Source organism: Chiloscyllium plagiosum, chromosome 36 (genome assembly GCF_004010195.1).
Source record: "Chiloscyllium plagiosum isolate BGI_BamShark_2017 chromosome 36, ASM401019v2, whole genome shotgun sequence".
Taxonomy (NCBI): Eukaryota; Metazoa; Chordata; class Chondrichthyes; order Orectolobiformes; family Hemiscylliidae; genus Chiloscyllium; species Chiloscyllium plagiosum.
The window spans coordinates 26,168,012-26,194,619 of record NC_057745.1 but is presented as its reverse complement, the minus strand read 5'-3'; the positions used below and the strand labels follow the sequence as shown (position 1 = coordinate 26,194,619).

Below are 26,608 nucleotides of genomic sequence, written 5' to 3'. Positions count from 1 at the left end.
GTCCACCTAACCTGCATATCTTTAGAATGTGGGAGGAAACTTGAGCAGCCAAATGAAACCCACAAAGACACAGAGAATGTGCAAACTCTATATAGTCACCCAAGGGTAGAAGAGAACCTGGGTCCCTGGCGCTGTGAGGCAGCAGTGCCAACCACTGAGCCACCATGCCACCCCAATGGATGCAGCCAGCAAATAGGACCTGCAGCAAATAGGTTGCTGCAGACATAACTGAGAGCATGACAGATAGGCACAGCTCAGCTTGGACTTTTATTCGTTATTCTCCAGGATAGCTTCCCTGTGCACCTGAAGTTGAGACCGCTGTTAATGATTCATTGTTAAATCACATTGTTAAGTGAATCCAGCGGAAATTCACACAGATGATCCCTGGAATGGTGAACGGCTGTGGATCCTGGGATTGTATTCATTAGAAGGTTGAGGGGAGATCTAATAGGAACTTACAAGATAATGCATGGCTTAGAAAGGGTGGATGCTGGGAAGTTGTTTCCGTCAGGCGGGGATACTAGGACCGGTGGACACAGCCTTAGAATTAGAGACGGTCAATTTAGAACAGAAATGCGGAGACATTTCTTCAGCCAGAGAGTGGTGGTGCTGTGGAATTCATTGCCATGGAGCGCAGTGGAGTCTGGGACGTTAAATGTCTTCAAGACAGAGATTGACAAGTTCTTGATCTCGTAAGGAATTAAGGGCTACGAAGAGAGTGTGGGTAACTGGAGTTAAAATGCCCATCAGTATGATTAATTGGTGGAGTGGACTCGATGGGCCGAATGGCCTTACTTCCACTCTTGTGCCTTATGATTTTAAGGTCTTAAGTTGCTTCATGTCTTTATTTGACTCGTTAAAGCGTGAAGCAAGTAGGATCCTTTTAAACCTGTAACTTCAGATCTGAATTGTTTTAAAGTATGATGTATTTGTGACACAAATGTTTTAATTGCAGTCCTTCGAACATGAAGAGCCAGGTCGAGAACCTTCTGCGTGTGGTTTGCCCTCGTACCTTCTGACCATCCAGTTGAAAGAGGGACGGAATCTGGTAATCCGGGATCGCTGTGGTAAGATCCTGAGTTTCGTAGCTCAATCTAACTGGCTGTGTCGGGACACTCAACTAGCAGCAAGCGCAATGAGACTCACTGGGGATTGGTTGAATGTGGAAGTACTGTCTGCGTGGTCTCCTCCTCCTCCTATTCCCCAGGCAGTCGGCAGGAGCAAGCTTAGTTGTAGAGAACTGGCTGGAAAGAAAATAATTTGGGCAACCTATCTGTGTGGTCAAAGCTAAAAACATCGCACAACACCAGGTTATAATCCAACAGGTTTGTTTGGAAGCACTAGCTTTCGGAGCGTTGCACCTTCATCAGGTGGTTGTGGAGGTTAAGATCATGCTCACAGAATTTGTAGCCAAAGGAGTCCAGTGTCATGGAGATGTGATACAGCAAACAATCTGGGACTAAAGCTTCCATTTTTTTTAATATATAATGGGATATGCTGGTTTCTGTTCTTTGACATGCAAATCCCAGAACTTCTTTTAAATTACATTCTCAAGAGAGCTCAGCTTTTTAAACAGTGTGTGAAATCTGTCTGTGTCCCGATGCTATGTCAGACTGACAAACCCTCTGTATAGTTTTACAGAGATTTACATGGATTCATGCAGATTCATGCCGTACCTGCGTGGTGTTTGGCTTAGATAAGAACTGAGGAGATAGCAAGTGCAGAAAGCTGAAGAACTGAGCGTGGGGCAGTTCTCAAGTGGAACGATGAATATGTCTGTGGCTTGAATTGAAGAGAAACAGTGAGGTGTACAAATGGGTAAAGAGCTGAGAGACCAAGTGAGGAGATGTGACCAAGGTTAGGGGGGAGAAATAGAAATCAAGATTTTTGCATCTTAAATTATTTTATCAAAAAAAAATTAATTGATTTCCTCTCATCCTGCAAATGCTCCTTATGTATTTGTATCTGTTCGGGCAATTGATAGCCATCGCTTATGCCTTCTTAACTTCAAATAACAACATGAAGCTACTTAACAATGATACATTGGTCTTGATTTGAGGTGCATTCTTGAAGAATAATGGATAAAGGTTTGGGCTGAGCTGTACCTATCTTTTTGTGTTCTCTGTTATGTTTGGAGCAATCCAGTCAATCCTTTTTGCTGGCTGGAGCCAGGTATGTTAATTTACTTCAAAGCCACTTTCCTTTAGAAATCATTCATCAGCTCTGCTCCCACTCTCCTTTCGGTCAGTGAGTTCCAGGTCAGTGCGAAAACAGCTTCTTCCTCGCATTCCCTCTCCACTGTTGGCCCAAAATGATAGCTCCTGAGGATTGAGAGATTCGACGCTGGTTGGGTCCGTGAAGCAGTGGAGGAGGGATGGTGGTGCAGGCCTTGTTGATGGTGCTGAGCTGGCTCAGGACTGATGGACTCTCTTCAAGCTAGACCTTTCTTTTATTTCCTTATTCGTAAGCTATCCAAAATGGCGCCGTATCGTGATGGCAAATTAAAGCTTTTCACTGTATTTTATTGTGGCCTTACTGTAAAATACAGGTGACAATAAATCATTCATTCAATCAAAACGTCAAACCTGTACCTCACAGTGTTGTAATATGAAGAACCATTCCTTTCCGTCTGCCTTTTCCAAACTTTTCATAATTTTGAAACGTCCATCAAATCTTTACCTCGATCTCCTTTGTGCTTAGGAGTCCTTGTCCTCATTAGGACTTGGCGAGTTAGAGGAAAAGGCCATTTCATTGGTTGGGGAGTCACGGTTTATGGTCCAGCTTGAGATGGCAACTCTGAGGTATTCTTGGTTGGCTTTGTCACCCAGCAAAATGATCTGAGCAAACGGTAGAAAAACTAGTTTCCTTTGCAACACCGAGGAATGTAACAGATTTACCAAGGTGTGACTGCTGGGTGTCTCAGTCAACATTTCCACAGATCCTGCCCCCGTGGGAAATGCTGCAGGACCTTAGCACTAGTTAAACTTCAGATCTATGAACAGTGTTCACTGCTGACCTTTTTCTAAATAAATGCGACTTTAAAAAGAAATCAACCTCGAGGATCGGTGAAGTATCAAAGGGTGGGGAACAATTTTAGATTGTGGGATTGGTCTAAAACTGGAATCATGTAATTTTTCTGCCTAATGCAATTTTCAGTTCAACTGAAGCTGTCCAGAATTGGTATCACCCATTTTATCCCATTGTCAAAATGTAAAATTATCCCTAGAACAGTAGGAAGTTTCATTTCTGATGTTTTTGGGTGACATGGTGGCTCAGTGGTTAATGCTGCTGCCTCACAGTACCAGGGACCCAGGTTCGATCCCACCCTCGGGCAACTGTCTGTGTGATGTTTGCAACATTCTCCCTGTGTCCGTGTGGGTTTCCTCTGGATGATCTGGTTTCCTGTCACGGTCCAAAGATGTGCAGGTTAGGTGGATTGGCCATGCTAAATTGCCCATAGTGTGCAGGCTGGGTGAGTTAGCCATGGGAAATGCAGGATTTGTGGGATAGAGTTGGGTTGGGTCTGGGTGGGATGCTCTTCGGTAGGTCATTGTGACTCGATGGGCTGAATAGTTGCTTCCACGCTGTAGGAATCCAAGATTCTATGATCTTGTTTATTGTGTGTTATTGAGACCACACTGCGAAAGATTTTTGCTTTTCCTTTTCTCCTCGCTAGCCAAGTGGTCTGGTGTTTTAGATTCATGGTTTGATTGCTAAATTGTTCGCTGAAATGTTTAAATTCTGTTTGTCCAGCCAAGACAAAACTGTCGCAGTAGATCGAGTTGGATATCTGCATTCTGTCAGATCCTGACAGAAGATTGAAGCTAATTGGAGTCTTTTCTAATGTTTGAGGCAGCTGATATTGTGCCAGACATGATTACAAAATGCAAAATCGCCCCTCATTGTTGTCTTTACTTGGTTTTATGTCGATTGTTGGAAGCGATTGGCCATTTGAATCTCATCACTGAAAATACAATAACTCTTCAGTGATAACAGCATTCACTTAGATTAACAAAGCCATCTGGATGACTCCAATTAACTGTTGTTCTATTATTTGATCTTTGACACAGATCTTCAACTGCAGATCGAAGCCAAACATTTGTTGTTACTGTTTGTTGAATGTTGGATTTTGTATAGGGATTAATGTTGGCCCTCCATTTAAAGTTACATTTTTAACCTCCAGTTCGTCACCTGCAGTATTTCAGTCCACTTATTTTGAATGTTAACACAATACTATAGGATTGTAGAAGAATTATAGCATGGAAGAAGACCATTCTGCCCTGTTAGTTCCCCCCTTCAAGGGTAGCCCAGCTAGTTCCACTCTCCTGCCTTTACCCTGTAGCCTGCAAATTTTGTCCACTCAGTATGAGCAGTAGAACTGTGTTCAGCCACAAGTGTCAGTTAAATCTAGATGTAGTACCTTTTTATAGAAATTAAAAATAGCATGGTTAGCACTGCTGCCCCACAGCGCCAGAAACCTGGGTTCGATTCCAGCCTTGGGCTGTGTGGAGTTTTGCACGTTCTCCCCGTGTCTGCATGGGTTTCCTCCGGGTACTCTGGTATCCTGCCACAGTCCAAAGATGATTTGGAGATGCTGGTGTTGGACTGGGGTGTACAAAGTGAAAATGACATAACACCAGGTTGTAGTCCAATAGGTTTAATTGGAAGCACTAACTTTCAGAGTGCTACGCCTTCATCAGGTGGTGCCAATGAAGGAGCCATGCTTTGAAAGCTAGTGCTTCCAAATAAACCTGTTGGACTATAACCTTGTGTTGTGTGATTTTTAACTCAGTCGAAAGTTGTGCAGGTTAGGTGAATTAGCCATGCTAAATTGTCCGTAGTGTGTTCAGGGATGTGAAGATTAGGTGCATTAGTCAGGGGTATATATAGGATAATAAGAGAATGGGTCTGTGTGGGTTACTCTTCGAAGGTCGGTGTGGACTTGTTGGGTCGATGGGCCTGTTTCCACACTGTAGGGATTCTCAAAGACTTTCTAAAGTATCAGTTAGTGCCCTTGAGAGAGTGTGTGTGAGAGTGTGTTTGTATGTGTGACAGAGAGAGAGAGAGAGAGAGAGATTGTGATTGTTCAGTTCTCATTCGATAGCTGTGTATAAATCTGCTTCACCTTACTCTCAGGTAATGCATTCAGATCTTGACCTCTTGCTGAATAAAAGAAAAATGTTTATCCACTTTTTGTTGGTTCTTTTGTGAAACACCCTCAAATCAATCTCCTCTGATGCTTAACCGTTCCGTCAATAGAAACGGTTTTCCCCATTGTGTTTGTGGACCTCTTGTATTTGCAAACCTTAGTCAGATCTCCTCTCAAATTCCATTCTTCTGAGGAGGAACCTCCCCACCTATCTCATCCGTCTTCGTAACTGAAGCTCCCTCAGCCCTGGCACCATTCTCGTCAATCTTTTCTGCACAGTGTTTAAAACCATTAGACATAGGAGCAGGAATTAGGCCATTCATCCCATTGAGTCTGCTCTGCCGTTCAATCATGGCTGAGAAGTTTCTCAACCCCATTCTCTCGCTTTCTCCTTGTAACCCTTGATATCTTTGATACTCAAGAACCTATCTATCTCAGTCTTAAATAGACTCAATGACCTAGCCTCCACTGCCTTCTGTGGCAATGAATTACATAGATTCATCACTCTCTGGCTGAAGACGTTTCTCTTTATCTTCATTCTAAAAGGTCTTCCCTTTACTCTAAGCCTGTGCTCTCAATTCCTAGTCTCTCCTACCAATGGAAACATCTTCCCAACATCCACTCTGTCCAGGTCATTCAGTATTCTGAATGTTTCAATTAGATCCCCCCCGCCATCTTTCTAAACTCCATCGAGTATAAACCCAAGACCTCAAACATTCCTCATATTTTAAGCTTTTCATTCCTAGGACTATTCTCGTGAACCTTTTCTGAACACATACAAGGGTCAGTACATCCTTCCTGAGATATGGGGCCCAAAACTGCACTCAATACTCCAAATGTGGTCTGACCAGAGCCTTATAGAACCTCAGAAGTACATCCTTGCTTTGATCTTCAAATCCTCTCAAACTAAATGCCATCATTGCATTTCCAGGTTATAGTCCAACAGGTTTAATTGGAAGCACACTAGCTTTTGGAACGACGCTCCTTCACAACCACCTGATGAAGGAGCGTCGCTCCGAAAGCTAGCGTGCTTCCAATTAAACCTTTTGGACTATAACCTGGTGTTGTGTGATTTTTAACTTTGTACACCCCAGTCCAACACCGACATCTCCAAATCATCATTGCATTTGTCTTCCTAACTACTGACTCAACTTGCAAGTTTACCTCGAGAGAATTCTGGACGAGAGCTCTCAAGTCTCTTTGCACTTCAGACTTCAGAATTTTCTCCCCATTTAAAAAATACTCCATGCCTATAGTTTTCTTACCAAAGTCCTTGACTTCACACTTTTTCCCCGTAGTACTCCACCTGCCACTTCTTTGCCCACTCTCCTAACCTGTCCAAATCCTTCTGTAGCCTCCTTGTCTCCTCAACGCTACCTGTCCCTCTAACCTAGTGTGCCTTTAATTATAAAGACTAGAATCCTGTAGGTCTTATTAAATATCAACATTGCGTACCATCTTCACTGATATTTGAGTATCTGCAGCTCCCTTTGCTCCTGTACCCTTTTATTTGGAATTGTTTGTATCGTCTCTTCCTATTCTTTCATCCAACTGAACTATCCAAGCCTTGTTTACATTGAATCCAAGACTGCTCTGTGGTCAGTATCACAGCTGTTTGTGAGAATGTGTGGGGGAGCCGGCTGGGAGGTTTCCTACATTATTGACCGTGATTGTATTTCCAATGAGATTTGAGGTTTCTTGAAGTTGTGAAGGCGCTATGTAAGGCAAGGTTTTGATTATGTTGTGAGTGAATTGCATTCAGTGGTCTTGGAGTTTCTGAAAACATTTGCAGTAGTTTTCTTTGAAAATAAAACTGCGAAAAATAGGTCTCGCCCACAAGATTAGTCAGTACTTCTCTCTTTCTCTTGCTCACTCTCTCACTGACACCCTCACTCTTGCACTCTCACACTTTGAAACACTCACTCTCACACTCACTCACTCTCACACTCTGCCTTTCTCTCTCTCTCTCTCTCTCTCACTCTTGCACTCGCTCTCACTCTCACACTTTCACACTCACTGTCACATGTACTGTCATGCACAAACACACTTACACCTCTCTCCCACACTCTCTCTCGCTTGTGGGCAAAAATGGTACTTTAGAAATCCTGAGCAATGTTTTAATTTTTGTAAAAGGTATTACACTAGATTATGCTGAGCTTTAACTTACAAACAGTCATGGAACTATACAGCAAAGAAACAGACATTTTGGCCCAACTTATGTGTGCTGACCAGATATCCTAAATAAATCCAGGCCCAGCTGGCAGCACTTGGCCCATATCCCTCTAAACCCTTCCTATTCATATACCCATCCAGATGCCTTTTAAATGTTGTAATTGTACCAGCCTGCACCACATCCTCTGGCAGCTCATTCCACACATGCACCACCCTTTGCATGAAAAAGTTGCCCCTTAGATCCCTTTTAAATCTTTCCCCTCTGACCTGAAACCATTGCCCCCTAGTTTTGGACTTCCCCACCCTGGGGAAAAGATCTTGTCTATTTACCCTATCCATGCCCCTCATGATTTTATAAACCTCTATAAGGTTACCCTTCAGCTCCTGACACTCCAGGGAAAACAGCCTCAGTCTATTCAGCCTCTCCCTATAACTCAAACCCTCTGATCCCTGGCAACATCTTTGTGAATCTTCTGTGTGGCTGAAAACATTGTTGCACTTCTCGTCACACAGCAGGAACTTGGACTTGTGAAATTGAATTGTGATTTCTGTGAGCATCATTTACTGAGCTAAATGGAGGGACATGGCCCATCAATGTCATGCGGCAAGATTGACTTCTTAAATGAGCAATTCCATTGTGATCCAGTGGTTTTGAGAGGAAAGTCTTGCTATCATCTTGTCAGGCCAACTAGGGATAAGCAATTAGTGTACCTTACATGCGTCATTCATGTCCTGAGCACAAATTGAAAATAGAAGTTAAAAAAGGAAAGAGCTTGTCTTTTTTAACAGTGGTTGTTCCTCTCTCAGTGACACGGAACACTGCAATCCTGCTGCTATAAATTCTGTGTCATATGATTCTGCTGCACCACCACCTGATGAAGGAGCAGTGCTTCGAAAGCTAGTGCTTCCACCTGTTGGACTATAACCTGGTGTTGTGTGATTTTTAACTTGTTACACCATGAGAGAGAGGCAGTCACCTGGGCAATGATTGGCTAATTTAATAACAAGAGGGTAAGCGCACTGTTGACTTAAGGCTGGCTAGCAGGAGGCTAGAAGAACACAGCAAGCCGGGCAGCATCAGGAGGTGGAGAGGTCAATGTTTCAGGTGAAACCCTTCATCAGGTTACTCCATGCTTCAGGTTACACCCATTGACTTCTCCACCTCCTGATGCTGTCTGGCTTGCTGTGTTCTCCCAGCCTCCTGTCTCTCTACATTGGATCCCAGCATCTGCAGTTTTTTTTGGTCTCAAATTAAGGATGGCTGCCAGTCAGTGGAGGGTCGGTAGGAGACCAGGCAGCTTGGGAAGTGCAGGAATCTGAATTTCAGGTACAAGAGAGCGAGGGAGAGGGGGTGGCTGAAGGTGAATGCACCCCTTCAACAACGTTTAAATTTTCACATTAAAAATTGGCCTCAGCAGTTGATCCAAAATGGCAGAATTGCTGTGAGTCGCAGTTTCCAAGTCAGGGCTGGGCAGAAACCCTGAGTTGATGAGAATCCTCTATGGCATAAAGGAGGGTTGAAGAGATCCTTCAAGGCTATGAAAGGCATGAGGTTAAGCAACCCAGAGCAATAGTGAGCTGAGTTAGTAGTGTGTTTAAAGCTCTTGGAGAGATATCAATTGAGGAGATAGCATTGAGTGAATGCCCAAAATCTTGCTGAAAAGGAAACTGATTGTAACAATTCCATCTGAACAAGGCGTTTTAATTTGGACATCGGGCCAACCCTTCATTGAGCTTGAGTATCTGTCAGGTTATTGTTGGGGTAAAAGAGTTGAATCTTTTCTTTCTTCCTTCTTTCATAATGAGTTCATTTGAAATATTTCTTCTCCCATACAATATAGTTCACTTTACGTTTGCATACACTGACAGTCTCGTGTGAATTAGTTCAATGACTGATCTCCGCAGTGAGCATTGTTGGGAAAAATATTTTGTCTGTTAAGCCAGTTCTCAGTCTGACAGTATTGCCACCAGCATGGATCGTAGCGTGAGATCCTCAGCCCCAGCTTGTAAAGAGCAGGTCTGTTTTGCGTCCCACCTAATCCATTACTGGTAGTCCTTGAGTACACGGCTTTGATTAATGCATTTTCACCATGCCATGGCTTGTAACTCCACCACCAGTCATTCCATTAGTGCATGTCTGATTCAGGATAACACAGTTCTTATTCAGCTCCCGGTAGCATGGAGTAATAAACGCTTGCCAAAGCTCAGGGCTTCTGTACAGCTTTTGGTTCATTCAATTCATTTTGGTCATTACCTGCCTCACTGAAGGCTGGATAGTCTTGGTCCACAGCTTTCCATCTCCAGCTTAGCAATCTCGTGAACAAGGCAGAAACATTAAAAGTTGTTCCTTGTATGTATTTTCTTGTCTATTTTGGTAGTTCTTTAACTGCATGTTTGCAACCTGTACTTTGCTTTTGATTAGATTCCTCATATTATGGAAACAGGGCCCTTCGGCCGATCAAGTCCACACCGACCCTCTGAATAGTAACCCCCCCAGACCCACTTCCCTACACTTACCCCTGACTAATGCACTATGGGCAACTTAGCACGGCCAATTCACCTGACCTGCACATCTTTGGACTATGGGAGGAAACCAGTGCACCCAGAGGAAACCCTCGCAGACACGGGGCGAATGTGCAAACTCCGCACAGTCACCCGAGGGTGGAATCGAACCCAGGTCCTTGGCGCTGTGAGGCAGCAGTGCTAACCACTGAGCCACTGTGTCACCCATTTCCAGGAATGTAACCCTATGGATACAGGCTGGGCAACTTAGGAATGCGATGAGAAGACGTTTCTACACCTAGAGTCAATCACAGAGACATACAGCACGGAACCAGACCTTTTGGTCCAACTACTCCACGCCAACCATGATCCCAAACTAAACTAGTCCCAGCTTCTTGCTCTTGGTCCATAACCCTCCAAATATTTCTTATTCATGTACTTATCTGAATGTCATTTAAATATTGTAACTGTATCTGCATCCGCCACTTCCTCTGGAAGTCATTCCACACATGAACCACCCTCTATGTAAAATAGGTTGCCTCTCATGTCTTGTTAAAATGTTGCTCCTTTCACCTTAAAAATATATCCCTAGTCTTGCAATTCCCCCAACCTAGGGAAAAGGCATATGCCATTCCCTTTAACTGTACCCCTTATGGTTTAATAAACTTCTATAAGGTCATCCCTCAACCTCCTATGCATGAGTTTAAAACATTCCCGGCCTATCCAGCCTTTCCTGATGACTCAAACCCTCCATTCTTGGCAACATCCTGGTAAATCTCGTCCGAACCCTCTCCAGCTAAATAATGTCCAGAGAGTGTTGAGCCTGTGGGATTCATTACCACAGAAAGATTTGAAGAAGGAGATAGTGATAGTTCTGGGGGAGAAAGGGATCCAAGTGTCTGGGGAGAAAGCAGGAACTAGGTACTGAGTTGGGTACTGGGTACCGTTCCTGTTACCTATTTTTCTAGTTTCTAGCTCAGGCATTTATGTGGATTTCTGTGTGTTTTGCTTAACACAGTTTCACTTGACGAGTTGATTGCATTAATTGAGGACTACCCATGCTCAGAATGTCCCACTGCAAAGTATTGGCCTGGAGATGGGGTTTTAGCACCATGTATTCCCCCCTCCCTATTATATGAGTGACCATACTTCAAAAAGTGCTGTGTTGTTGGTAAAATACATTTGGAATCCTAAGGTCACTAAAAGCATTGTCGAAATGCAAATCACTATTTTATGTCTTGAGTTGGCAGACAGTGAACTATTTTACATTTCCTTTTACCAGCGTGATTCAGATCTGTTGTACAAAGGCTGTTAGCGAATAAAGTTTTTATTTAATCGAGAGGGCCAGTTGATGCTGTAACTTTAATTAAAGAGCTATTGAAGCTGTTGGATGTTACTGAGACAGTTGGAAGTTCTCGGGCTGTTGGACTGTGAATTACGATGGGCTGGGAAAGAGCGTTGTCTGTGCTGGTAATACAGGTGATCTGTTAGATGCTACTGCTGCTCATGTGTGATCTGTTACTTGTGTGTAAGTATTTAATATCACACGGCAAGGCTTGAACGCAATCTCAAGATTTGCATTTTGGGAAGCTTGTAAATAGAGATGCAGCTTTGCTTTATTTTTGAAATCGAGAGGCTTTACGCTCCCTTGCTGAAATGGGCTGTTCCCTCTCTCCTTCCTGACCCCATGTCTCTTTGTGATGTGATGAAGTGGTAGCTTTTACTGTTCTCAAAGCCTGGGAGGACACCACAGATATTGTTAAGAGTTGTCGACACTTGTTTTTTTTCTTCTTAGACACTCCTTGGGGACTGAGGGCGGACTTCTTCCAGTCCGCTGTTGTGGGTCCTGACGTGACTGAACACTGTTGAGAGGCATAGATAGAGTGAATAATCAGAGACTTTTCCCCAGGGCAGATATTGGCTATCACAAGGGGGCATAATTTAAGGTGATTGGAGGAAGGTTTCGGGGAGATGTCAGAGGTTGGTTCTTTACACAGAGATTAGTGGGTGTGTGGAATGCGCTGCCAGCAGTGGTAGTAGAGTCAAATACATTAGGAAATTTAAGCGACTCTGGGATAGGCACATGAAGGATATGTAGGTTAGTCTGCTGTTAAGATTGGATAAAAGCCAGCACAACATCTAGGGCCGAAAGGCCTGCACTATGCTATATTGTTTTACGTTCTATGTTCTAACAGTGTGGCACTAAATCGACACACACTGTTGTAGGTGGTGTTTGAAGATGTCCTGGGGGTTGGGGATGCCTTACACATCCCTTTAATCTCGTATCTGCTCATATGACCTGATGTACACAGAGGCTGAGGGCTCTGGCCTTTTCTATTTGAATTCCTAAGACAATGTAACTGTAAATGCAGGGGGAATGGCCTATATCTTTGTAAGACTAGAACATAATAAATGTGAACGAGAGTAGGTGAGTCAGTCCTTTCAGCCTGAGTTGCCATTCAGTCAAATCCTGGCAAGTCTGATTATGGCTTCTACTCCACTTCCCTGCCACCTGTAAGCAAATACACAAGATGGCCTTCTGCGTAGTCTCCCCACGTGTCTGTCACACTGGGACTTGCTTCAACACTCTTAACTCCTACATGACCCAGCTTGGGAGCTTTACTGACTGAGTTGTTAGACGCGTCCTGTGGTGTTGTGCAATGCTCTGATGTGCAGTACGTACAACATTCTCGTACATATTGTATTGTTATGAGGTCAAAAGCATGTATGTTTACTTTAAAATGGGGAGTGTTTTCTGAATTTTGAAGTAAATTAAAAGCGCAGGTTCAGCTGCCTGAGCAGAGTGGCTGGGAGATGAGCTGTTCCAAAATAGCTACATGTAACAATCGTTTATTAAATGGATACTTAAGTTTTAGTTGTTGTTTTGACAACAATTCAAATTTAACCAATTAGTTTAAACTATGCTCAGGTTACTAAAACACAATCAGTGGGGGGTATAAAAACACGGCCATTTTTGACAATTGGTCAGAGCAGTTGCCACCGAACTGAAGAATTAACTGCCCATCTAAAATCTTGCTCTCGAAGAAATTAGAAGACACTTGATCAAAATTACATTTTCCTGTAAAATATACTCATCGTAAAAGGAAAGAAGGTCACCCAGGAAGATCAGCAGATGGAAGTTTGAGGACAGCAGAGAAGGCAGAGACAGTGTGGATTTGAAATTAAGTTAATATAGTATTTAATATGTGTGTTATTGGAACGGCATGTTAATAAAATTGTGTTCAGTTAAGGGAAAGAGTGTTCAGTTTGTTAGTAGTTTTGTTTAGTGTTCACTATTAGAATTTGGAAAATAACTTGTTATTTTTCTTTAAATAGTGGGAGTTAGGAGTTCTCTGTCACTCTCTCACATTTTAATGGATTACAAGGCAAGGTGACCTTTTCTGGGTGTTTGGTTTTAATAAACAGAAGGGTTCATTCTCCACATTGTAACAATACACTTGGTTTAAAATTTAGATGTACAACTCCATGTATGAAACCTTTTGAAATAAAGTAAAGCTATTACAGGACAAATTAAGTTCACTTTTTTTTTCATGGGAAAGGGGCAAGACTAAAGTTCTTTGCCCTTCCCTCGTGGTACTGGAATTGATCGACCATGTCAGAGGGCAGTTCAGAGTCCAGCACATTACTGTTTGTCTGGAGTCACGTGTAGTTAGACCAGGTAAGGATCTGATGCATTCAAGAGAAGGTCAGTTGTTTATTTGGATAGAGTTAGTGTGCAAGGTAATAAGATAAAAGCAGGAGTTGACACTAGGTAATGATGCTCACTGGCACTGATGGGTCGAATGATGCCCTTCTGGGCCCTAACAATCCTGTGATTTCTGTGAGGGGCAGTCGCTCTCTTTCCCTACAGCTTCTCAATAAACCAGATGGTTTTTAGGGTAATCAGAGTTTCATCGTCACTATTATTAATTGCATTTCAATTCCCAGTGTGATTACTAGTCCAGTGACATTACTAGTACAGTCACCATCTTGAGATGTATTTAAGTATAAATGTTTCCATTATGAGATCCCCTGGCAGAATAAAGGTTGTGGGTACAGGGGCTGCAAACACCTCAAATGTTCCCAACAAGTCATACATCATCCTGACATGGGTATGCATTGCCATTCCTTCGTTGTGTCGGTGTCAAAATCCTAAAATTCCATTTCTTAACAGGGAAGTGGGAGTCTATTTACACATTCTTCAGTGCTTCAAGCAGTGACTCGCTACTACCCTCTGAAGTGAGACTACAGAAGTGGGTATTAAATGCCAGCTGTACCATGTGGTGCCCAAGCTCAATAATTAATATTGTAAAAGTTGCAGGTTGTTTGTTCGTTGTGGTGATTAAGATTATTTGCAAAAATATTTACCTGTGAGGGAGCTTCAGTGGTAGTTCTGGTGGTGGGAGGGGACCCTTCCAATGCCACTGTTAATTCTGAATATTTCACGCTCGGTTTCAATCCGTGTCTATGTGAAGCTGGGAATGATCATCAGTAATGTCTGTTCAAACCAAAGGTTGAAAGGAGATAATAAATATTACGTAAATTCAATCATGCCTTATAAAAATTGTGGGTGTATTTGTGGAACTCTGCACATTTTAAGATTGATCTTGAGAAGACTACTTAAGTGTAAATGTTATTTGGTTCAGAACTTAGTGCCGAATAAAGTAGTGCAGTTAACCTTTAGCAAAGGAGCAAGTCACGTTATAAATTGCACGTGTTCCCGGGTTTATTCAAGCCCATCAGGAAACTAATTGTGATAGATTTGTATTAAGTCAGCTCGTCCAGTCGTTTTGCTTCGGAATGTGCAATGTGTTTAGTGAGGAGTGCTGCTTTCATCAAAAGGGGATTAGAATTGAACACTACGATGTTTGATTGAACCTTAACAGTAAGTCTGGTGCTCTGTTTCTTTTCCTTTGGAAATCCACTTGCCTTCAGAGCTAAGGGTGCCACCTGTGGGCAAAAGCAGATCGTTCTCTTCTCCAACAAGACCTGATCAAGTCGTAAGGCCCTACTTTGCCACCTTGTCCAGCAAAAACCTGTCCACTGTAGTTGTAACATTGTGTGAGAAGAGCGTGCTCAGTCTCCACTAATGCTCGTGTGAAGACTTTTGTTTATTTCAAAAATATACTTTATTCATAAAATATTTTGATGATCTGTACAATTGGTCATGCCATACATACGTAAACATTCCATTTGTTGGCATACAGAGACAGAGTAATCATTCCTATATACAGGTCTGTACGATTACTATCCACATATTTAGCTGGGGGATCAGCAGAGCCCTCTTACTGCATCGGACCCCTGTGCTTAGGCAGGCAGATGTTACACGGCGATCTTTCCCCACCGCGCCTTGGCGGCAGCTGCCTCAAGCTTCAGCGCGTCCCTCAACCCGTAGTCCTGGACCTTGGAATGTGCCAGTCTGCAACACTCAGTCGGGGTCAACTCCTTCATATGGATGATCAACAGGTTTCGGACCGCCCAGAGAGTGTCCTTCACCGAGTTGATGATCCTCCAGGCACAGTTGATGTTCGTCTCGGTGTGCGTCCTGGGGAACAGGCCGTAGAGCACGGAGTCCCGCGTCACGGTGCTGCTTGGGGCGAACCTTGACAAACACCATTTCAGTGAAGACATGTTTCCGAGACCAACCCTCGGAACAGGTAGCTTTAGCCAATGCATCTATCATCATCCAGGGTCCAGCTCAGGAACCCACAATAAATAGCAGCTGATAGAAGCACGAGAAGAAGATCTTGTTGATAATGTTGCTATCTCCCAGTTAGAAACTCCCACCTCAGGACTTGATGGTCATAGTGCATAGGCACGTAGACAAATAGGTGTGTCTGTCCATCTCCCAATATTTCGGTGGTCGGTGGTGAGAAAGGGAGAATCTCCTCGTCAGCCAGACTGTGTAATAGATTCACTTCTTGCGTCCTCCTCTTTCTGAGGGACTGAGGCACATCCAACTGTGAAGAACACTGACAGATGCAGTGAGGATGCTGACTTTGTCACCTTACTATTCAGTCCCAATATCAGCAGACACTCTCTTTGTTGAGAGTCTGACAGTGGGGAATTCAGTGGTGGTAATACCAGTGAATGTCAAGAGATGATGGTGAGCCATGATTGTAATTTGCCATCTATCAGACCGAGGTGGGGCATTGTCCAGGTCTTGCTACAAATGGATACCAACTGCCTCAGTATCTGAGAAGTTCCGAATGGTGGAAGGTCATTGATGAAGTAGCTGAAAGTGATTGGACCTAGGACAGGGCTCTGAGGAACTCCTGCAGAGATATCCTGGAGCTGAGATGATTGATGTCCAATAAACACAATCCGCTTCCTTTCTGTTAGATGTAGCTCCAACCAATGGAGAGATTTCCTCTGGTTTCAATCGACTGTAATTTTGGTGGGATGCATTGATAGTGTAGTTGTTCAAATGACTGCCTTGATCCAGGACAGTCACACTCTCATACAAAGATACATTTCTGACAAATGGGTTCCTAAGGACAAGGTTGAGTAGGTATGGTTTTCTCCCTTGTTGGTTCCCTCACCACCCGCTGCAGACCTATCCTAGCAACTGTATCCTTTAGGACTCAACCTGCTAGGGAATACTGACCTTGACTCCTGACCCTGGCCCACAGTGTCCAGACCTCAGACTTTGACCTTGTCCCAGTGTCCAATACTGGAACTACAGGTTAGGAGAAAGAGAGGACTGCAGATGCTGGAGATCAGACTCAAAAGGTGTGGCGCTGGAAAATCACAGCCGGTCAGGCAGCATCCGAGGAGCAGGAGAATTGACGTTTTGGGCATAAGGAATGAGGGTGGGGGGGTGGAAGTGAGGTAGCCGGGAAGGTAAGAGGTAGATGCAGGTGGGGGGTGATGGTGGTAGGTTGAAGGGGAGGGTGGAGCAGATAGGTGGGAAGGAAGGAGGACAGATAGGACAGTTCAAGAGCAGGCAGCCGAGTTGGAGGGTTGGATGAGGTGGGGAAAGGGGAGATGAAGAAACGATTCTGCCATGAACATGCAAGTCCTGGGGCTCCTCCACTGCCAAATCCAAGCCACCTGACGCCTGGAGGAGGAACGCCTCATCTTCCGCCTTGGGACTCTCCAACCATATGGCATCAACGTCAACTTCACCAGTTTCCTCATGTTCCTTCCCCTCACCTCATCCCAGATCCAACCCACCAACTTGGCTGTCTCTTGACCTGTCCTACCTGTCCATGTTCCTTCCCACCTATCCACTCCACCCTCCCTTCCAACTTATTGCTATCACCCCCCAGCTGCATCTACGTATTGCCTTCCCAACTACCTCACTCCATCTCCACTTTCCTATTTATCTCTCAGCCCCCTTAGCCGCCCCCACGTTCCTGATGAAGGGCTATTGTCCGAAACGTCGATTTTCCTGCTCCTCGGATGCGGTGCTTTTTCAGCAACACACTTTTGGAGCTGCAGGTTGTCTGGGAAAGAGGGAGGTGGAGGATCAACCTCAGTCCTGACTCTAGGAGTGACCTTGCATATCTCTTTGAGGGGTGTGGGCAGACTGGGTTTGAAAGACCGTGGTATGAGGGGAAGAGGTGAGTTAAAGGAGGAATGGTGTACTGTCAAAAGAGGCCCCCTCCCTCACTCACCCCCCCCCCCCCCCCTTCTCACCAGCTGCTGTTGCAGTAAAAGGTACCGGGGCTATGAGCAAGACAGAGGGCTCCTCCTCACTGTGGATACTCTTCACTGGCCACATAGGGGATGCAATCGGTTGAAATGGGATTGGGGAGTGTGGGTTGTGAGAACCCCACCCATTGTAAATTGGACCAGGATAGATGCCAGCTGTTCCATTTCATGAGAGCCACCCCCTCCACTGGCTGGGAGTGGGATAGCTCAGCCCAGCCCATTCCCTCTGTCTCTCTCTGTATGTTGCTGAGTCTTTCCAGCATGTTCTCCTTTGTCTCTGTGTATTGCCTCTCACTGAATGTAATCATCTGACATCTCCAGGCCCTTTGACATTTTGTCATCTCAAATTGATCATTTTCACCAAAACATAACCGTGAGAAAACTAAACCTGTGCCAAATCCGCAAGAGCCAACGATGAGATGCCATTTAGCCGCAGGACATTAGCCTGCTGGTTTTCTGTTGTCATGGCGCCTAATTACATTTTGGACAATCCTTGATGTTGTTTTCTTTCCAGATTATTCCAAAGATTTTTCAGTTCCGAGATAAGTGGTTTGATTTTCTGACATCTGTTCTAAATTTACTTTTAGCATTATAATCTGACTTCCTGGCACTGGCTTCCTTTACGTGCTATGAAGTAATTAGGTTTGCTTTATCTGCTAAGTTTAGCTTTTTTTATTTACTGTTTACCTTCACAACCCTCTTTCTTGACTGTGTTATAAAGTTTATATAATCTTCATAATACTCTGCTTACAGTTGCTTCCACTGCTATTTTCTGGATTCTTTTTAAATTTAAATTTGAGTTTAACTTGGGTAGATTTTCAATTTGATATTTGAACATGTGCAACTTCATGTTCATTTGAAAGGCATAAGAGGCCCAGTGGGACCATTAGATACACTTCATGGTGTACATATGTAACTTCATGTTCTCGCATGGGATATGGGTGTCCCATCCTTCATTGTCCTTGTGACTAGTCACTTTGAACAGCTGCAGTCCCTCTGGGCAGTCCAGGAGGGTAGTTGTGCTGTTAGGGAGTGAGTTTCCAGGGTTTTGACCCAGAAACACTGAACGAATGGTGATGTAGTTGCAAGTCGAGAGTGTAGTGCTGGAAAAGCACAGCATCCGAGGAGTAGGAGAGTCGACGTGTTGGGCATAAGTCCTTCATCCGATGTAGTTGCAAGTCACCATGGTGCGTGGTTTGCAGGGGAACTTGCAGATGATGGTGACCCACATGTATTATGGGCGGCACGGTGGCCCAGTGGTTAGCACTGCTGCCTCACAGCGCCAGAGACCCGGGTTCAATTCCCGCCTCAGGTGACTGACTGTGTGGAGTTTGCATGTTCTCCCCGTGTCTGCGTGGGTTTCCTCCGGGTGCTCCGGTTTCCTCCCACAGTCACAAAGATGTGCAGGTCAGGTGAATTGGCCATACTAAATTGCCCATAGTGTTAGATAAGGGGTAAATGTAGGGGTAGGGGTATGGGTGGGTTGCGCTTCAGCGGGTTGGTGTGGACTTGTTGGGCCGAAGGGCCTGTTTCCACACTGTAATCTAATCTAATCTAATATGCAGGCTAGGTAGATTGGCTGTGGGAAATGTAGGTCTGAGTTGGGGGGGTGGTCAGTGTGGTCTTGATGGGCTGAATGGCCTGCTTCCACACTGTAGGGATTCTATGATTCACCCAGTCACTTTGTTTATTTAGCTCACTTTTTGTCACTCTGTTATTTCTGTCTTGAAACACTCTGCATTGATCCCTGCTTCCCAACATCGTGTGCATTTGGTGGCAGCTACTGTGTGTAAGTTTGTGAGACTCTTTAGTGTGAGTCAGCATGAAGTCCAAACAGGAATTGAAATAAACCCTTGTATAAGCAGCTGAAATGATTTTGAGCAAATTTTATTATTATGCCTTGTGTTTGTTCAATGTTTTGCAACATGTTTGCAATAACAACATTATGTTTAATTAGTGCTGCATCTACAGAACAGACCTCCTGTTTACTGCTAATTCATTGGTGCATCCTCTGTCTCCACAACTCCCTGTTTTTATGTCATTGCCTAATTAGAATGAGCGCCTATGTCCGAGCAGTTCTTTAGATCAGGGACAAAGCTTGCTTGAGCACTGACAAGTGGGTGGCACAGTGGTTAGCACTGCTGCCTCACAGCACCTGAGACCCGGGTTCAATTCCCGCCTCAGGCGACTGTCTGTGTGGAGTTTGCACATTCTCCCCGTGTCTGCGTGGGTTCCCTCCGGGTGCTCCGGTTTCCTCCCACAGTCCAAAAATGTGCAGGTCAGGCGAATTGGCCATGCTAAATTGCCCCTAGTGTTAGATGAAGGGGTAAATGTTGAGGAAGGGGTCTGGGTGGGTTACGCTTTGGCAGGTCGGTGTGGACTTGTTGGGCCGAAGGGCCTGTTTCCACACTGTAAGTAATCGAATCAAACATTGAGTGTATACTTGATATCTTGTTGAATTATGCTTCTCACAACTTAAAATGATATTGCCTCTTCCGTACAATACCCCCAAGATACTTCAGCAAATGTAGGGAGCAAGAGAGCTGTGAGGTGAGAGACGTGATAGGAAACATAACAGGTCAATGCGGGAGAGAAGGTGCTGAGTGAAGTAGTGACAGTGAACCAACGGCGAGGTCAGGTCGGTGTGTGATTTGGCAGAGAGCAGACAGACAAACGTAGGCCATTCAGCCCTTTAAACCTGTTCTGCCATTCAATAAGATAATGGCAGACCTGATTTTAACCTCCACTCCACATTCCTGCATATTTTATGTGGTCATGGTCTTGCTGTCTTTGTCCTTCTTGGTGGTAAATGTCATGGGTTTGGGTCAAAGGAACTCTGGTGAGTTGCTGCAGAGTGTCTTTAAGATGGTGCACATTCCCTACTGCTGTGCCCAAGAGGTGGATAGGGTGCCTGTCAAGTTGGTTACCTTTCCCTGAATGCTGTTGAATCTCTTGAGTGTTGAAAGCACCCCATGATCTGTTAAGAATATGGTGACTTTACTTGATACAGGATTCCTAACAGCCCGTCTCCTCATTCCCACACTGTTTATATGGTAAAGAGGTTAATGAGAAATGATCAAAGTGTGAGAGGGTGTTGACTAAGGCCCCGTTACCAATGGTGGATAACTCAATGCAAGGAGACCGGAGCTGGCAAAGGGGGAGATGGGCCCCGAGAAGATTCTAGAGGTGGAGGGGAGCTAGATTCCAGAGGAGTTGAGAGATGAGGTGCTGGCAGCCGAGGAGATGGATGGGTATTCGTGAAGTAAGGCACTTGAGGATCTTTGTGCAGTTTTGGCTATCGGGTGCGAACTTGTACAGGAGTTGGAATTTGTGTGGAGAGCGTTAGAAACATCTCACCCTGGGAATGACTGAGATGTTCCTGAGCGTTACCTTGACAGCAGGAAGAGATGCGGACATGGCCAATGGCTTCTCGGTAGTGGAACAGTCGCCATCTTGTTAAGGGGATTGGACTTGTTTTTTGAATTGGAGATGCCAGTGTTGGACTGGGGTGTACAAAGTTAAAAATCACACGCCACCAGGTTATAGTCCAACAGGTTTAATGGAAGCACTAGCTTTCGGAGCACTGCTCCTTCATCAGGTGGTCACTTGATGAAGGAGCAGTGCTCCGAAAGCTAATGCTTCCATTAAACCTGTTGGACTATAACCTGATGGCGTGTGATTTTTAACTTTGTTTTTTGAAACTCAGCTCAGGGTCACAGCCAGGAAGTAAGGTTGTACGCCATCAGGAAATTCTCACTTCCTGACTTTTTAATTCCATGCCTGTTGAGATTCAGGTGGGATCCTGGATGCGCATACTTTTTGTGGAAGTCTTTCCTATGGCAAGAACCTTGTGTTAATGTCATGCCAGTGTGTAGTCTGTGGTGGAGAATGGACTGCAAACAAATCCGAACAACAGAGTCTGATTGTGGGACAACAGGATGCAATTTATTACATCGTTGTGACTACAAAGGGCAGGCCCCAAGTTCTGGATAGACTCTGCTCATTCGCAAGTCAATTTGCACACATATTAATACGACCCTATATGGGACCTGATTTGTAAGTGCAAGCATTTATAAGTTGGACCTTCTTAAATCAGGGACTGCCTGTACATAAAGGTTACATTAACTCTGTGAAATATTTAGCTATTACCATCAAGAGGTAGACACCAGGGTATCTCCATGGGACCCTGCTCACAGATTAATCCTTTCATGTCTGTTGCCTTCTATAAGGGATGAAGTTTGCGTTGTGTGACACTATCACTATGATCGGTTTTGAATAGATCTAGCAGTTCAAAACCTGCATCGGAGAGTCCCTGTGAGTCTGTGGCATTACTGCATACAACTACAACCTGTAACATTGTAGCCCAGTCAATCCCCCCTCTGCCAACAGCAAGACTCTGCTGGGAGATTAAACCAGGCTTAACGAAGAGTTTCTTCTTCAGGAACACATGACAGGAGCAGCAGCGTATCTAAACGCAAGGTGTCAAACTGCTTCAGTTACAGGGCTAGCTTGATAGAGTCATACAATGGAAATAGACCCTTTGGTCCAACTTCCTCTGGTATTTCATTCCACTACGCACCACTTTAAACAGCGGAAGCTGCAAGTGATAGAGAGGTTTAGGTCATCTGACAACTGATTGAGATCTGAGCTTTGCAGCACATGCAGTTGTAAATGCTGGTGGACAATTACCACAGCAACAGGAGGAGGAAACTCCATAAGTAGCCTCATTGTCAACAATGGGGGAGTCCTTCAGATCAGTGCAAAGGGCAAGGCTGAAGCATTTGTATCTTGTTTTCAGTCAGAGGTGCCAAGTGGATGAGCCATCTCAGCTTCCTGAGGACTCCAACATTCACAGATACTGGTCGTCAGCCAATTAGATTCACTCCACGTGACATTAAGCAACGGTTGGAGGCACTGGATGCTGTCAAGGCTAGGGGCTCTGACAACGTTCCGCAATACCATTGAGGATATGGTCCAGAACTTGCCGCTGCCCCTAGCCAAGCTCTGTCAGTACAGCAACAACACTGACCTCCAGCTGACAATGTGGAGAGCTGCCCAGGTATGTGCTGTATGCAAAAAGCAGGACAAATCCAACACTAACTCTAACACTTCATCAGTCCACCCTAAACCATCAGCAACGTGATAGAAGGTCATCAATGGTACTATTAAGATTCTCTTGATTCTCACCAATCTGAGCTTGGGTTCCACCAGGGCCATTCAGCTCCTGATCTCATTACAGCCTTGGTTCAGACATGGACAAGAGAGCTGAATTCCAGAGGCAAGGTGATCTGAGAGTGACAGCTCTTGACATCAAGGCTGCAGTTGACCCAGTGTGACATCGAGGAGCCCTGGCAAAACTGGAATCATTGGGTATCAGGGGACAGGTTTTCTGCTGTTTGGAGTCATACCCAGCTCAAAGGAGAATTTGGAGGTCGTCATCTCAGACACATCTCAGTCTCAGTACAGAACTGCAGGAGTTCCTCTGGGTGGAGTGCTAGGACCAAGCATCTGCAGCTGCTTCATTAGCGACCAACCTTCCATCAAGTCTAGAATTAAGGATTTTTGCTGACGCTTGCACAACATTCAGCATCATTTGCAATTCCTCAGATGCTGACGCAGTCTGTGTCATATGTCAGACAACATCCAGGCTTGAGTTGAAGTATGTATCATCTAGAAGCAGCAAGTCAACCTCTGCAGCATCCTCCAAGTTTGTGAGATCCACCATGGGCAAAACATGGGAAGATGAACTCCATCCAGGTCACCCACCATCCTGAGTTATACCGCTATTACTTCAGTGTCACTGAGTCACAATCCTAGAATTCTCTTGCTCACAGCCCTGTGGGTGCCCCTCTGCCTGAGGAATAGCAGCGGTTCATGAAGACAGTGCTCCACCGCCTTTTGTGGGGAGCTGAAAGTGGTAATAAATGTTACCATCGCCAGGGACACCCAGTCCCCATGGCTGAATAGAAAACAATTCAAAGGATGTAAACAAAGGACTAAAACATCTGGGAATCCACACCAGGCCAGTGAGCCTTGCAGAGAGGAAGCAAGTTCATGTTTCAAATTGGTGACTTTTCTTCAGAATTGAAGACAAATGGAAATGTTTTGCTCCTCTTCACAGATGCTGTCTGACCTGTTGACTTTCTCCAGCTTTTGGTTTTCCTATTTCAGTTCTCCAGTGTCTATGGCGTGCTGCTTTTGTGTGAATAAATGAATTGCTGGGACACTCTGGGGGGGATTAATCAGGAAGCTGTGATGTGTCATGCTGCATCCTTTGAATGAATGTGCTGTCACGGAGAGGCTGTGTGTCTTGTTTTATCTTTCCCCATCTGAATTGGCTGCAGTGCTGCCAGAGAAAGTGGTGAATGCAAGTACATTAAAAGACATTTGGGTAAGTTCATGAATAGGAAAGATTTGGAAGGACATGGGCCAAGCGCAGGTGGGTGGGACCAGTTTAGTTTGGGAACACTGTTGACGTGGACTGAAAGGGTCTGTTTGCATGCTGTATGACTCTATATTTAACACCGTGTTCAAATGTTGCGAAGAGCCCAAGCAAGGTGTCTAGTTTGTGATTGAGACCACCAGTATCTAGTTTATTTACCATCCTCCAACTTGTGAAGAGGATTCATTTTTAAAATAATTGTTTCTATTTTTTTTCTTGGGGTTGCTGGCAATTTATTATCTTTTCCTACTTGTCTGCTACCTGTACCCTTCCCTGATGCAGGATATATACGTCCACCCACAATACTTTGGTTTGTAGTAGTTTGATCCAATTGATTGGCTTGCTCTGCCATTTTAGAGGGTGGTTAAGAGTGAACCACATTGCTGTGGGTCAGGTGTCACATGTAGACCAGGTAGGATTGGTAGATTTCCTTTTCTAAAAAGCATTTGTCAACCTGAAGGGTTATTTTTTTCATGATCATTATTCATCAGACTTGCAATTTCCCACAACTTTATTAATTCAGTTATTGATTTTTTTTGAGTTGCTGTGGTCGGAATTGAAGTCATGTCCTTAGACCTTCTTCACTCTAGTTCCTGGATAGTACTCCAGGAACATTATTCCAATGCCAGTACTCTGTCTTTGCACAGGCCTTTCCTCCTGTAAGACCACAGTGATTGTTCTACATTAGAGATAGTCCCCTAACACAACCTTGAGTCGATGCCTCTATAATGCAAAGTTAATTGGAATCTACTCTTGTTCTCTTTCCCCAAACGTTCAACATTCGTTCCTGCTACCTCAGTCCTCGTGAGCCTATGTTTAGCAATGCTTTGTGGCGATCTCCCCTCACAATTCGGAGATGCCGGTGTTGGACTGGGGTGTACAAAGTTAAAGATTTCAACCTACTGCGAATCCTCTTACAAGGATGCCTTCCTTGAAGAAGCTCTCTGCCCCTCTCTACAAAGATTTCAGTGAGTCCCTCTCTCACTGCACACCCCAGGTCATCTCCTCTGCCCCCCACCTCAGCCGAATCCCTCCAGCCCGGCACCGCCTTCCTGACCTGCAGTCTTCTTCTTGACCTCTCCGCCTCCATCCTACTCCGACCTATCACCCTCACCTTGACCTCTTTCCACCTATCACATTTCCAACGCCCCTCCTCCAAGTCCCTCCTCCCTACCTTTTATCTTCTCCTGCTGAACACTCTCTGCTCATTCCTGAAGAAGGGCCTGTGCCCGAAACGTCGAATCTCCTGTTCCCTGGATGCTGCCTGACCTGCTGTGCTGTTCCAGCAATAAAGTTTCAACTTTGAGGTCTGCAGATGCTGGAGATCACTTTCTCCTGTACAAAGTTAAAAATCACACAACACCAGGTTATAGTCCAACAGGTTTAATTAGAAGCACACTAGCTTTTGGAGCGACGCTCCTTCATCAGGTGGCTCAATCCTAACACAGAATTTGTAGCAAAAATTTTGCAGTGTGATGTAACTGAAATTATACATTGAAAAATTGATTGTCTGTTAAGTCTTTCATCTGTTAGAATACCATAATAGTTTCACTTCTTTCATGTGTAAATCACAAAACCTTTTAAAAAGTTGCATTCTCGGGTTAGCTGTTAACAATGGTGATAGCTAGACAATATGTTGAAGGTGTTAGCCCCCTGTGTTCTCTGTCTATGCCATGATGTTTAGATTGATTCTAATCTAAAAAGTGAGATAACGGAGTTTTACATGAATGCATGCAGTTTTTGAGCAAAGTACAATGTAACCCTGCAAGTACAAATTCACCCCACAAAATATATTTGTGCATGTGGGTCTTTGTGTGTGTGTCTGTCTGGGTTGGGGGTTGAGAGTGTGAGAAAGTGTATGTGTGTGTGTTTAGTGAATGTAGAGTGTCTTAAGTCTGTGAGGGGGTGCATGTGAGAGTGTGGGAGTGTGTATGTCTGTAAGGGTGTGTGTGGGTGTCTGTGTGCCGCGTCTGTGTATATGTGTGCCTGTGTGTGTGTGTGTGTATATATATGTGTGTATAGGAGTGTGGGTGTGTGTGTGTGTGTGTATAGGAGTGTCTGTGTGTGTGTGTATAGTGCAATGGTGGTCACCTGTAATGTGGTCTTGGGCCACACTGTAAATCTTTGCTATAAATTCTGTGTTAGGATTGAGCCCTCCACTACCACCTGATGAAGGAGCGATGCTCTGAAAGCTAGTGTGCTTCCAATTAAACCTGTTGGACTATAACCTGGTGTTGTGTGATTTTTCACTTTGAGCTCCCCTCACTATGCTCACATTTTCCCAAATCTCACTCTGCAACCTGTGATGTGCAGCTTACGCCTTGGGGGGAGTGTGTGTAATTTTAATTCCACTTTCATTTAACCCAAAGGAATGGCCTTAAAATTCTCAAACAGGCAACCTGCAATACACGAGTTAGGTGATCAGCTAACGTGCTGAGAAAGTATTCATACGCATCGTTTAACTAGAACCTTCAGCACGCTATTGTATTTTAATGATACACTGCACTCTCTAGCTGCTGGTATCCTGCTGGAACATTCGGGGAATGTTTTATTCTGTGAGTATTGTGCTAAGGTTCCAAGCAAATCAGCTCCATTACATAGAGTAATGCTTTGGGTGAAATTGTCTCAAGTCAGATATGGATGGTGCAAAATTCTAGTTGTTGAATTTCTCGATTATTCTCACTGAT

The 26,608-nt window shown here is 44.5% G+C and overlaps 1 protein-coding gene across 11 annotated transcripts in view; it reads left to right on the top strand.

The window, feature by feature from the left end:
- Window positions 1–26,608, top strand: part of LOC122541051 (multiple C2 and transmembrane domain-containing protein 2-like) — a 476,548-nt gene that overhangs the window by 150,309 nt on the left and 299,631 nt on the right. For all 11 annotated transcript variants that reach the window (XR_006309501.1, XM_043677545.1, XM_043677546.1 and 8 more), the window contains one exon: window positions 956–1,067. Coding sequence is in view for 10 of the 11 variants with exons in the window: in XM_043677545.1 (XP_043533480.1) it covers window positions 956–1,067 (112 nt within the window). In the remaining variant the exon portion in view is untranslated. The remainder of the gene's footprint in view (window positions 1–955; window positions 1,068–26,608) is intronic.